The following is a 12,940-nucleotide window of genomic DNA, read 5'->3' as shown; positions in this document are numbered from 1 at the left end:
AAAATCCCAGACTAATTTGAAAGAGTCCAAAAAGAGAAAAAAATGTGAAAATAGGTATAGAAAATGTAAAGCATAAAATAGGCTTGGTTGGTTAAGAAAAGACCAGAAATACAGAAGATAAAAGTTTTAAAATATCTTAAAGACTAATATAAAGTAGTTTACAATTATCTTGTTTCTAAGTCCACAGGGAAAATAGTAATGTATTCAATCTGAAGTTAAGAAAATTTAGGTCATATATTTAGGAAAAACTTCTTATTTGTGTGATATAGCACCAGAACCAGCTATAGGGGAATGAAATGGGATCTATTTTTCAGACGTTTTGAAGAATAGGTTATCATCCAAAATTTTCTCCAAGACGACATTTCTGATACTACAAGCATGCTGAGACGGTAAGTGTATTAAAAGATTATAAGGCAATGAGCCTTGGATAAAAAAGCATTTAGCTGTTCAACTAAGGTTTCCTAACTTCCAGTGACACAGGCACCAGTTACAGCATTTATACAGACTTTATAAAAATCCTAAGATAATGCCTAATTATAAAGTTAAAACGCTAAATACACTGAAATAAATAGGAGAGACTGAGTCGATAAATAGGAGAGACTGAGACAATAAATAGGAGAGACTGAAGCTATTTACCATTGTGAAAGACAGAATAGCAATATACTTTAGACACGTTCAGAGTTCTATCTGGATTTCAAAACAATTTTTGTTAACGCAGTAGTGACATTAACTATACTATATTATGAAGTACAAAAGACACCAAAATGCTAATTTCTTGATTTTCCACAGATAAGAAACAAATTAGAAGACATGTAATATGGAATCTAGTTCTTATTTTGCTAGAATAAGCAGCACGGGATAAATTACCACCACTCTCATAAAGGCATGTCTGTGCTGTGCAAGGGAGTGTGGTCCAGAGACACTCACCAAGTTCCAGAAGAAACAACACAGCTGCACTTACATGCCACGGCAGGATTCATAAGCTAACTGATGTTCAAATGTGGATTTATGATACTGGGAGTTATCTTGCACTAATGTAGCTGTATGATTTCAGATCCCATATTGGGACTGTCACACTATTTCAGGAGGCTTGAAGCTAGCATGGAAGTTTCTGCTTTGTGCTGCAATGTGGATTTACTCTAAAAGTCGTATTTAGGAAAAAGATATTTTAGTACCAAGTACAATATTATGAGTATGTTAAACTACATTATGACTGTTCTTTTATTTACTACACAAAATTACTGCTTTTATGTCTCTTGGCCAGATTACACCATTTTAATTGCAGTAAAAAGATACTGATGCTTTTGTATGTGTTTAAAAATAATCCATAAATCATGCAGTAGATTATATAATTAACTCTTACTTCTGTCTTCGATGTACTCATCCCAGTTAAATGTTGTCATTGTTGTATTAATAAATGTACCATTTTCACCTATAGAGCTATTAAAGTAGGAAATAACTGTTGTTTCAAAAGTTGCATTGTCTGGAGGCCACTGCAGGCATTTATTCCTCAAGTTGCCCATGAACAGCTGCAGCCCTATTAGTGCAAATACACTCAGACAAAACACAGTCAGGATCATTACGTCCGAGAGCTTCTTCACAGATTGAATTAGGGCTCCCACGATAGTCTTCAAGCCTGTAAGGACAAAAGATTTTTACTGTGATGCTAACCAGACACTAAACACAAAAAAACGTGATTTTTTTCCTGACAAGATAAAGAATTCATGCAAAATGACAACTAAATGAGTCTAATATTCGTGATACAATAACTTTCATGAAAAGCCTTATTACTTGTGAAGATGAATGAAAAGCTGTAAGTTTATGCTTATAGTGTACAGAAATAAAAAGTAGATAATACCAAACATATTGTTTATGCCAAAACACGTGATTTTATTATTCATGCTGTATCTCAACCCTACATAGAAAAGCATTGTTTGCTTTTGCTGATGCTTCTTGCCCAAACCTTTCTTATATGAACCTTTTAAAAAGTATTCTGCATTAGTAAACCCATTATAAGTGCATATTTGAATGATATCCTCATAGTAATCTTCTTATTATATAAAAGGGGTGATGGTTTGGAGAAGAAAGACATCTTTAAAACAATACCCCATGCATGGCCCATGCTATCCTTTGAAGTTTAATTTTTATACATGACTTAAAACTGAATTAAGTTTCTATATCAAGTGCCTGCAATAAATGATAAAATTTGCATCAATATGAAAGCTTAAAATTAACTTATATTTAAAACACGTAAAAGGAAAGCTTGATGTCATAAGATGCAAATCACATAGGCTGTTTACTGCAAATATCTCATGCAAGAATTTGTTAAACTCAAAGGCTGATTTTTGAAAAGAAAATACAGCTAACATAAGAAAAGCAAGAATCAATTTAAATAAAATTACATGTCTTGATTCCTGCTTTTTTATTTTGTTAACAATGTGTAGCAAACAAGGCGTATGCTTTAAAAACATGAGTACTGCCTTTGTGGAACAAAAGTCAGCCTCAGTGTTTAACCTCGCTCTCACCTGGAATGACTGATATTGTTTTCAAAGCTCGGAGAACTCTGAATGTTCTCAACGCTGAGACATTGCCCAGGTCCACAAACTCTGTCACATATCTGTAATAGGGGAGTTCACACACAAACACAATGACAGCACACAAATAACAGTTGGAGATACGAGGGGCCTAACACCTTACACCAACTACTTCTTACCTGGGATTACAGAAATAGTTTTCAAAGCTCTCAATACTCTGAAAGTTCGAAGAGCTGAAACATTGCCTAGGTTTACAAATTCTGTTACATACCTGTAGGATTAAATCACAGTTACTCAGAATTGAGGCAGATTTTATCCTATTTGCTTGGGTCTTTGATCAAGACCTCTTCACCGTTCACTGTATTTTGCCTGTGTTATCAATATACTTCTGACCATAAAATTAAATTAAGTTTTAGCAAAATAAACCACATTGCCTTGATGTTTGAAACCTATTTTGGTCAGCTCATAGCAGGAAGTCAAAAGGATTCTTTAATTCTGGTATGCAGAAAGGAGACAGGATATGAACAGTTCAGGCTGATGGCATTCACAATCCTAACGGGCTGGCACACCAAGCTGGCCTCAGTAGCACATGCTTAGTTAGAAATACTAAAATGTGTAAAAGAGGTAGAAGAAACATATTGAAACCGCAGGAAGTCCAGGCTCCAAATGTTCTGGCTGACAAAGCACGAGGCAATTTTTAGTCACTGACTTCTAGTTATCAGAAAGATTTAAAAAAAAAAAAAAGAGAGAAGACTTACGCAAATGTAATGACAGTGAAATCTAGCCAATTCCATGGGTCTCGAAGAAATGTAAAATCTTCTAAACAGAAGCCCCTTGCAAGAATTTTAATAAGTGATTCAAAGGTATAAATTCCAGTGAATGTGTATCTGAGGAAAATATGCAAGACAGAGTTTATAGAAACACACACATGTTATTATTACATGTTATGCTCTCTAGTTGCTTTCTTCTTATTTTCTTTTCTTTAATTGGCATAAGCATTTAATGGAAATTTAACGGAAGTTACAACCAACTTTAAACATCCGCAGAATTGATACCATAATGAAGGAGAAGGAACCAAATGATGATTAAAAGACTAAATGACAACCCATAGCTTAAGTCCAAATTCTATAATATACACCAGTGAGACAATTGCAGAATCCATGGTTACTTCATTGTTGCACGTTTATGTCCAATCTGAATTGGTGTTGTAACCAAACAGATGGATTATGTTAGGATTTCAGAAATTGCTTCCAGACAATTTGTTTCTTCAACGCTATCTTTATGCTGAAATGTTGCTTAGTACCATGAGCTGGCATGTGCCAACACCTACTGACTTTGTTACAGAGTAGGTGTATCCACTACTTCACCTTCAGCAAGACAGGCATAGTACTGGAATGAAACAACAATGCTCACTGCAAGAACAACCAATAATACTTAAAAATGCCAATAAAATTCAGCTACTCGTTTTGACTAAAAAATGTAAATAGTAAAAATATGTAAATCTGGCATTCTGAATAATTTCAATTTTCTATCTCCAAATTATGTCATCTTGCAATTTAGTTTCATTTATAACTTTAATGGAAAAGAATTCAAATTAAACTGCTTAGAAGGCTTGAAAGGTTTTCAGACTTGAGTTCACTTGAATCCAATTTTTCAATGTGATTTTTTTCAGTTCCATTTCCAAATCAAAAGTTTATTTCCTACTCAAATTAACTCAACAGATGAGAAGGACTTCTGCTGTATATCCAAATGGCACAATACAATGCCATGAAGAAACAGTCAAGCTAGCTATTTTATTCATAAATATTCACAATATGCTAGTCATCCTGAATACATACATGTTGCATACTGAGCTCAAAATGAGAATGCCTCCACTGACTGTAGCCCTATGGCTTCACTTTTGATGACTGAAGATTAAACATGCATGTATCATGCAAAGCAGTTAGGAATGAAGAAAGCAGCAGAAGCATAAAATGCTACTGCAAAAATGAAGCACCATGAAGAGCAGTGTTTCCCATTGCAGTCTACAGCCTTGGAACTATCAGAATGTATGCATCAGTTGTATATCAGCACCAAGCGGTTGCCATCATATTGGACCTTTTCTCTTCCTATGGGAAGAATAGCCAACCACGTAAACACTTTTTTAATAGCTTATTATTAATACAAGCTTTCCATTGTTAGACTGTGCTTGGTAAAGGAAAGCTGCACTATGGTGAACATAGCCATCCATTAGATGATCCCTTCATCTGTAACAGTTACTGCAATAGAGATGGAAGAGTGCATTTCCCCACATTCTTGCACAGACATAACATAGAATGCAGTGGAAAATATTTATAATCCACTTTTTTGCATGGTCACAAGACTAGCTTCTCTTCTTACATTCCCCATCTAGTACTGCAAACAGAGGATGGACATTGTACAACTTGTAATGAGAGGAGTGTTGTAAAATACAGGTATTAAATATTACACAGAAGAAACTAGCATCAGAATAGCTGTTGAAAGGATATGCCAACAAGGTAGCTGCTGCCAGTGGATGCCATCCTAATATGAAATAAGTTACAGCAGTTTATTTCAGATTAATGAATATTATTCAAAGAAAATCCATTTAACTTACTCTACATTCTTTGTCCAGTCTGGAGGGTTGCTCATGGTCATAAATACACAGTTGGTCAAAATAGTGCACATGATAAGCATGCTGAATAATGTAGGTTAAGAGTTAAGGAATGTAAGCCAGAAACTCTCATAAAAACAGTATCAAATAACATGCTGCTTTGGAGGATTTCCACTATCAGGAGCTATTTATCCCTCCATTGCTCTGTTAACACTCAGGGAAAAGCCTTGAATATGTTAAAGCTTCCATAGTCACTGCCTTATAGCTAAAGAGAACAATCACATACTAAAAATTAGAATATATTTCAATATAAGAAAAAAAATCCAAACCCTTAATTTTAAGAAGACCTTAGATTATTTTTTTTCTTTTGAATAAAATGTGAAAATTAGAAGTAGTAGCTTCTAATCTATTGTGGACTAACACAAAAAGCATTTGTTTTGAATGATCTAGCCAAATCTGATCATGCATACAGAACAGTGAAAAATACATTCTCTTCACTTTTCTTCTTTTGTGTTTCACCATAACATTTTTTGCTTATCTTTACGATACATATATTGAAATCTTGTTATCACATAGTAGTAGAATGCACAGGGAAATTTTAGGGAGAAAATTATTACTTTTTGTTTTATATGGCTTTTGTAACATAAATGTTGGTGGAGGGGAACACACATTACATTCTCAAAAAAATAACTCTAAAAACTTAATTTCAGAACAGGTCTAAGTCATAAATAACTTCATTGATTTTACAGAGCTGCTCTGGATCTACAACCTTTCACTCGCAGGACTAATGACATTCTTCTTAGAAGTGAAAAATCAAACACCAAAATGAAAACCACAGATGATGCACAAAATGTCCACATGATGGCACCATCACCTAAAACTAGAACGAGGACAAATGTCAATTTTGAGAAGAGCTTCAGCTTCTGTAACTAAAATGCAGGTTCACAAGGCACTCCTAAACAGAAATCTGAGTATAATGGGGTGGGACGTCCTGCTAGGTACTCCTCAGGAAGTTTTCCTTACATGTCTACATTAATGAAAAAAACTTTAAGCAACAGTAAATACCTCTGCCTTCTGAACTGTCAAACTGTGGCTTCAGATGCAATTCTTTGGGTTTTCTGCTCAATAAATATATTTTAAATCCTTTACTCAGAATCCAGCTCCTCACTTGATAATTCAAATATGAACAGAGCAAAAGAAAAATGAAGGTATTTTGAAAGACACAAAAAATAATGTGTTATAAGAGTGTTTCACAAGCCTGTGTTTTAATTAGGCTTTCAAAATCCTTTTTGATGAAATGCCCTTTCAGAATTGCAAATCCTCACTATTCTTTAATCAGTGGAGAAATAACTAGAATATACCTTTCCACAATTTTAAACGTTTTCTAATGTTCTGAATTTGGTGACTCTAGCTCTGCACCACCATCTCAGTCCCATGATCTTCCATTATTCCATGCAATTGAATAATGCTCTATAACATGCTAGGGAGTGTCATATAATTGACAAATAATTGTCTGTAGTGACACCTGTAGCAAGCAAATACAAAACAGGCTATGAAGTATCATGATTGATTCTGAAGTCATTTGTAGGCTAGCCATCGATAACAACATCCAACACATAAAAACCATTGTAACTACCTGAATTCCCAAGATGTAGAAAAATATGTAATGCCACACAAAACTGCTTTCAGTGTGCTTATGTTAGAGTCCTGTAAAATGTAAGTGTGCAAACATTTGCATTTTGTCCTTAAGTAAGTGCACTTGCTGAAGTCCATGCCCTCATTGCTCCTATCAGCATAAGACCAGTAAGATGCCTACTACAGTCAGCTATCAAAAACACTGAAAAAGTAATAGATAAGTCACTATGATCATTTAGCTTTGTAGGTCTCTATAAGCAATGTGGAAATCTCACGGCCTACTTGAAGACTGAAACTGAAACATCTCCAGCATTAGAAGTGTATAATGCAATAATGATCAAGAAATAAAATAGACAGGCAAGATACACGTAGGACTGAAAATGTGTAATAAAACAAGAAATCTAATCTGGTTCATCAACCTATCCTTCTGCAACTGTGATATGAACCAGAAAATGCAAAGGAATAATGAAATAATATTTTCACTAAATATTCATGCAAGCACAAACCTGGGATAAAAGAATTGATTTTTAACACAATGTGTAAGTGAAGAACCGAAAGTATTTTGAGCAATATATCTGCAGTTTATAAAAATGTGGAGGAGGGTCAAAGATGAAAAAAGATTTGACAGTTCTAGGAAAAATAAGAAGGAACAGAAAAAATAGGTGGAGAAAGAAAAAGAAAAGACACAGGAAGAAACTGCAAAGGACAATGACTGGTTGTCTGGCTTCTGATATTACTATATTAGGATCTAGTAATGAACACAAATGTGAAAAGGGAATAAGAAAAAGAAGACAGAAATAGTAGAGAGAAGAGGGACAATGCACTCCAGATCATATTGATCCTGGGACACGTGCCAGATAATGATTTAAATACTAAGTAACATCTCATTCACTACAGTTTTAGACTTACCACTTGAAAAGGATATGAATGTACCAAAATCTTAATAGCTATTTTTCTAAGAGGATTGAAAGGAGTTAACATGTACAGGGCAGAGGTGGCACTGAATCGGAATATTGCCTTCCCTTTATTCAATACTATAAAGGTCTGGAAAAAGAAACACAGAATAAAAGAGAGCATTTAAAAGATACCAAGTTACAAACAAGTTACAAGTTCAAACCCAGACTAATTTTCATTTAATCATTAATCATATTTGGTCAAAGTCCTCTTCCATGTACATCTCCCCCAGAATCAGAATCCTCTCGTCCATTTCACATATACTACAGTCCAGCCAAATTACTATAATTGCACAAAAACATTTGAATAATTTTATTTAGAAATGATAAGCAACCCTGATATTGCTAGCTAAGAACCAAAGAGAAGTATATAAAATATATTTCAATAATTAGTATACTTTTTGTACCTTATAACATAGACACTGAGGTATGCAACTTTGAAAAAAATGAGAGCCACTAAAACTTCAACATTCCCTGAATCAAATAACCAGCATTAATTATCACATCAAAGTACTGAGACAATAGTACTACAAAGTTATCTAAATTTCAAGCATGACCTTCATGAAAATGAGGAAATTGAGAGTGTTCAACAACCAGTTTTTCAACAGAACACTAATGTACTGGATAGTTTTTGCTGCACTCTAAGAAAATAACAACATGTTGCTTCTCTTTTCAACTATCTCTTGTGAGAGTTTCATACCTGCAATTCTGTCTATTTTTCTTATGTCATGCTTTACTTCTACCTAAAGCAGAATTCAGTAATCCATGCATTTTCACTGTCCCTCCACAGTTTCAGCAGTAACTCATGCATACTGCCAATATTAAAAAGAAAGGCATTTACAAATGTAATAGTTTCTTAAAAGATGGGAAATAAAGAAGAATAAAGCCTTTATTTAACATGCAGTAAGTTTTAAAACTATTTAGATTTCCATGCATTTGGGGAAATTCCTATGTATTTCCATCATCTCGCCTTTCTACCCATAGGTGAAGTGTCATGCTCATTGAAGGTAAGCAGATCTAGCTAGCACTGTGGCAGCCCTTAAAAGCTGACAGGGAACATCAGCCATGCAAACCTGGGGCGCTGCCAGTAGCCATGATCTACCTCAGCTGGAATCAGAGGGCAGCATTTGTAAAGATTATGCTACACTTTCTGAGCAGGTGTGCCAAATACAGCAGCTGAAATCCTGCAAACACAATGCCTGCCCCTGCCTGAAATCATAAATTTCCCAAACTGAACATATTTGAATTCCCAGATACCCATTGATTGTCAAGCTATACTTTAGCCCTTTATTGCAGAGGAGAAAGGATTGGTCTGTAATGGACTATCTTTGCTACCATTGCTTTTCAATTCTACTACTGTTTTTCCTGGAATCGAAGAAAATCTGCCCCCAAATTAGATTTTTTCAAATGTTTTCTGTTCCCTTTACTCTGACAAAACTCGTAATGAAGCTTCATTTGTGCAATGCTGAGTCATCAACACATATTAAAAAATTGAAATGGAGCCTGACCTAAACAAGGATGTTCAAAGGTATGCAGAGAACACGAAGAAAAATAATAGGAGAAATTACAATTGCAACACCCATACAGTCTGGAGTCTTATATCTCCCACTAGAAACCACTATGCTTTTGGAAAAGATCAAGACAACTGCTACGCATCTCTCAATCAGGAACAAGTGATTCAGGGGAATTTTAATTCAGGTCCACAGTTAATCACAGAATTACCTTTCTAGTTTCCAAAGCATGATAATATGTGTGCTAACTTTACGATTTCCAGCACTGAATTTGGATATTTACTACTGCAGAGCTGGGAAAGAAGGAAATGGATCAGCACTTTGACCCAAATTCTGTTTTCCTTGCTTCCAGTCTTCAACAGGGTAAATCACTTGAATAAAAGGAGCAGAACACACTATTTAATTGAAAACCTTGTTTTCAAATTTAACTCATGATTCTCCATAGCATGAATTAAGTTTCAGAAATTCTGCAATAAACATTTAAAGTACAGATAAATGTTTTAAAGCTGTTCTCTCTGTTTAGTTTATCACGGTATGCCTATATTGTTATTGTTTCAACATATTAGTGATGAGGCATACCCTTACTACTTGGAGGAAATCTCTTCAGTTGTATTTTTTTTACTTAAAGTTTGACTCCTAACAATTCTTGGGGTTTTCTTCCTTGTTCTTTGAAGTTGTTTTTTGCTTTCATGTTGCTTGTTGGTTTTTTTTGTTTTGTTGGTGGTGGTGGCAGTGGTGTTTTTTTTTAATTCACTTGTTTTTGTTCACTGGCTGATTTCCACAAGAAAGAAAAGAAAGATCAAGAAAAAAATACGAAGACACAGAAGTGAAAAAAAATACTGGTAATTTCTTCTTTACTGGTAAAATAATGATGGTGCAATACATACAATCCCAAAATCAGAGAGACTGGAATTCTGGAGGAAACCCAAGGCCATCTGGTCAAAAGTTTAAATTTCAGGAGTTTGTCCTTGGCTACAACAGTTGTTGTTACTTTAAACAAAAAGAAGGTACGTGGGTTTATTTTTTAAGAAATTAACATATCTGTAAAACATTTTTAAAATTACATAACCTTCTGTTTTTGAATTCCTACCTCCTCTTTATTTATTTCCCTCTTTTAAACACCTCCTCTTTGCTAACAATCATAAAACATCATGAACCTGGATATGAAAAAATTTTCACCCAGAGTACCTAAATTGGATATATGATTAAAAAAATGGAAGAGGAAGATCTTCATCATAACCTGAGAAATTACCTTCAAATACTTCCCATCCTTCCCAGCAACAACAGAATGTAACCTAGGATTTCCATGTGATTGTGAAGGAAGCTAGTGAGAAGGTGTCTAGCTACCCTTGAGATGGGTTTCATAGTGAAGATCTGCTCCTTTCACATCTATAATAAAGCAATTAATAAAATAATAATTCTGAAGATAATCCCTGTGCTACTTCTTCAATTCTCCTGTGTGGAAAACACTGAAAGTTACAAATTTTAGTATACCAAGTATATTAAAATAAACCTAAATGTAACCCTACTCACAGTCCAAGTCCCACAAACTTTCATTAGTAACTTCTGTTCTTATGATTGACATTTCTGCCAATGAAATCAGCTGCTGGGGAATATATTATATGTAAAGACTGAGTACAAAATAATGGAGATACTATGTCTGTGAGAGGGCTCCATGCATTTTAATCATCTTAAAGTCCGATAGAAACATACCACACACTCACTTTTTTATTGATATAATATGGGTCCAGGTCTTCCAAGGGCTCGGACACCATTCCTGGAGGTATGTCACCATAAATAAATGGCAGTGTCTTTCCTGCCTCCAAGTCGCTATTTGGCTTTGGGCCATCTTCGTCATCATCATCTTTGCGTTCCTGTTTGGATTTTTTAGCTTTTTCTTCATTGACACGCTGCTCAATAGCTGCAAGGGATTCTCTTGTGAAATAACGGAAGCTGTCAGGTCCTGGTGGTACCAGCACTGATTGTGCCATCTTTTCATCCTGCACCTCTTAATTACTGTTAAGCCTCTCTCATAAAAAAGTGCTAAAAATATAAAAAAAAAAAACAACAAAAAAAATTTAGAGCAACACAAGTAGCTACAAACAATGTAAAGTAATATACCTTCATGGGATCTTCTGTGGGACATCTCGTTAAATTCAGGATTTATCATCCAAGAGGATGCTGCTGTGAAGTGGATTTTTTAAATTTGTTTTTATTTCACAACAAATCACTTTCTGTTGCAGCTGCCCTCTCAGAGCTGTCCTGAAGGTATCAATTATTAAACATTTAGTTTAAAATTCACTTAGTGCTTGTGATGATTGCCAGTTCTATAGACTATGTAGAAAAATGTCACATATAATATAACAACATCTTCTTGCCTTTATCAAGGGTAATGCTATCCATTCCAGGGAATAAACTACGAGATATTTTCCACCATATTCAGTGTGAGGAATCAACAGTTCTGAAGTGTTTGCAGTTCAGTGTTGAGAACTGAGACTCTAGGCAATTCACCTTCTTATGATCCTGAAAGCTGCACCCTGGACCAACTCTTCCTTCAGCTAGAAGGACCAGAAATGACTCCCAGATTCTACTGCTGCCATGTAAGGCAGGAGGGATCAGTTGAAAGCACTCTTTGGGTACAAATATGCTGCCTTTGCAGAGCTGCCAGCTCAGGAAACAAGATTCAGGCGTAAGTACCTGTATTCAGATCCCCTGCCTGGCAACACACTGTGCACTGGAAGAATTGCTGAATTAAGCAAAAATTATCTTTAATCATTACACACCGCACTTAGATCTTCCACGTCTGATACCATATCAATTGTGTATATTTTTCACAATTCTCACTAACAAGAACAGAACCATCTCTTCTTAATGTCTCTAGACAGTTCAGCTAGAAAGAACAAGTGGAAAATATTCCCAGTGCAAATACTTTGATCTGAAATCACAAACGGGATCTCTGGCATAGCCTTAAAGAATTTTTCTCAAGAGTCCTTCTCCCGAGTAAGCACATCTAAAATATAGCAAATGCAATAAAAAGTAACAACTTCTGAGTAACATGATATACCCAAGAAAAAAATTCTCAATTAAAACAACAGTTAAAATACATTAAGCATGATCCTATTTTACTGTGTAGCTGAATACACACACTCGAGCACAGCTGCAACAAATTCGTATTTTTGAAGCCTGCTAAATAAACTGCAACACAATGCCTTCTCCTCCTTTTCAACCATATGCACACAGCCATTTACACCTACACAGACAACCACACACATCCCAACTCCTGCAGGTCTCCCTACGAACAAGCTCTTCCACTGCGGGCAAATGCACCTGGTGCATTCTGTCATGGACGGTCTGTAGCAAACTGCTGCTGGAGGCTGCGCAGCCTACTGGCAGCAGAAGGGTTAACTAGGAAAATGAGAGTGGTCATGCAGCAGAATCCTGTTAGATTGCATTGTTAATCACAGAAAAAGAAAGAAAAAAGAAAAGAAAAAAAAAGGCACAATCCTGTTTTAATACTGCAGGAAAGAATTAAAAATTCATTACCAGCGAAGAATCTTGCACTTGTGGGTTTGGAAAGGCACCAAGGAAGACTGCAGCTAAAATTCCATCATGTCTTTTTCGTTTTTGCTTTTTTCTTTTTTTTTTATATCTCTTTTTTTCCCCCCCCCCCAAAGTCTCCTACAGACCACACCTACC

The 12,940-nt window shown here is 35.3% G+C and overlaps 1 protein-coding gene across 1 annotated transcript in view; it reads right to left on the bottom strand.

The window, feature by feature from the left end:
* Positions 1-11,289, bottom strand: part of LOC104540847 (sodium channel protein type 2 subunit alpha-like) — a gene marked incomplete at its 3' end in the record, with an annotated part of 37,301 nt that extends 26,012 nt beyond the window's left edge. The window contains exons 1-6 of the mRNA XM_010184752.1: positions 10,969-11,289; positions 7,706-7,824; positions 5,149-5,238; positions 3,293-3,421; positions 2,526-2,617; positions 1,364-1,636 (exon numbers count right to left, since the gene is read on the bottom strand). Coding sequence (XP_010183054.1) covers positions 1,364-1,636; positions 2,526-2,617; positions 3,293-3,421; positions 5,149-5,238; positions 7,706-7,824; positions 10,969-11,235 — 970 coding nt within the window. The remainder of the gene's footprint in view (positions 1-1,363; positions 1,637-2,525; positions 2,618-3,292; positions 3,422-5,148; positions 5,239-7,705; positions 7,825-10,968) is intronic.
* Between the last annotated feature and the right edge of the window lie 1,651 nt (positions 11,290-12,940).

This window comes from Mesitornis unicolor, unplaced genomic scaffold (assembly GCF_000695765.1).
Source record: "Mesitornis unicolor isolate BGI_N332 unplaced genomic scaffold, ASM69576v1 scaffold24255, whole genome shotgun sequence".
Taxonomy (NCBI): Eukaryota; Metazoa; Chordata; class Aves; order Mesitornithiformes; family Mesitornithidae; genus Mesitornis; species Mesitornis unicolor.
Note: the sequence above shows the minus strand (reverse complement) of the source record. Positions and strands in the feature narration are given on the sequence as shown.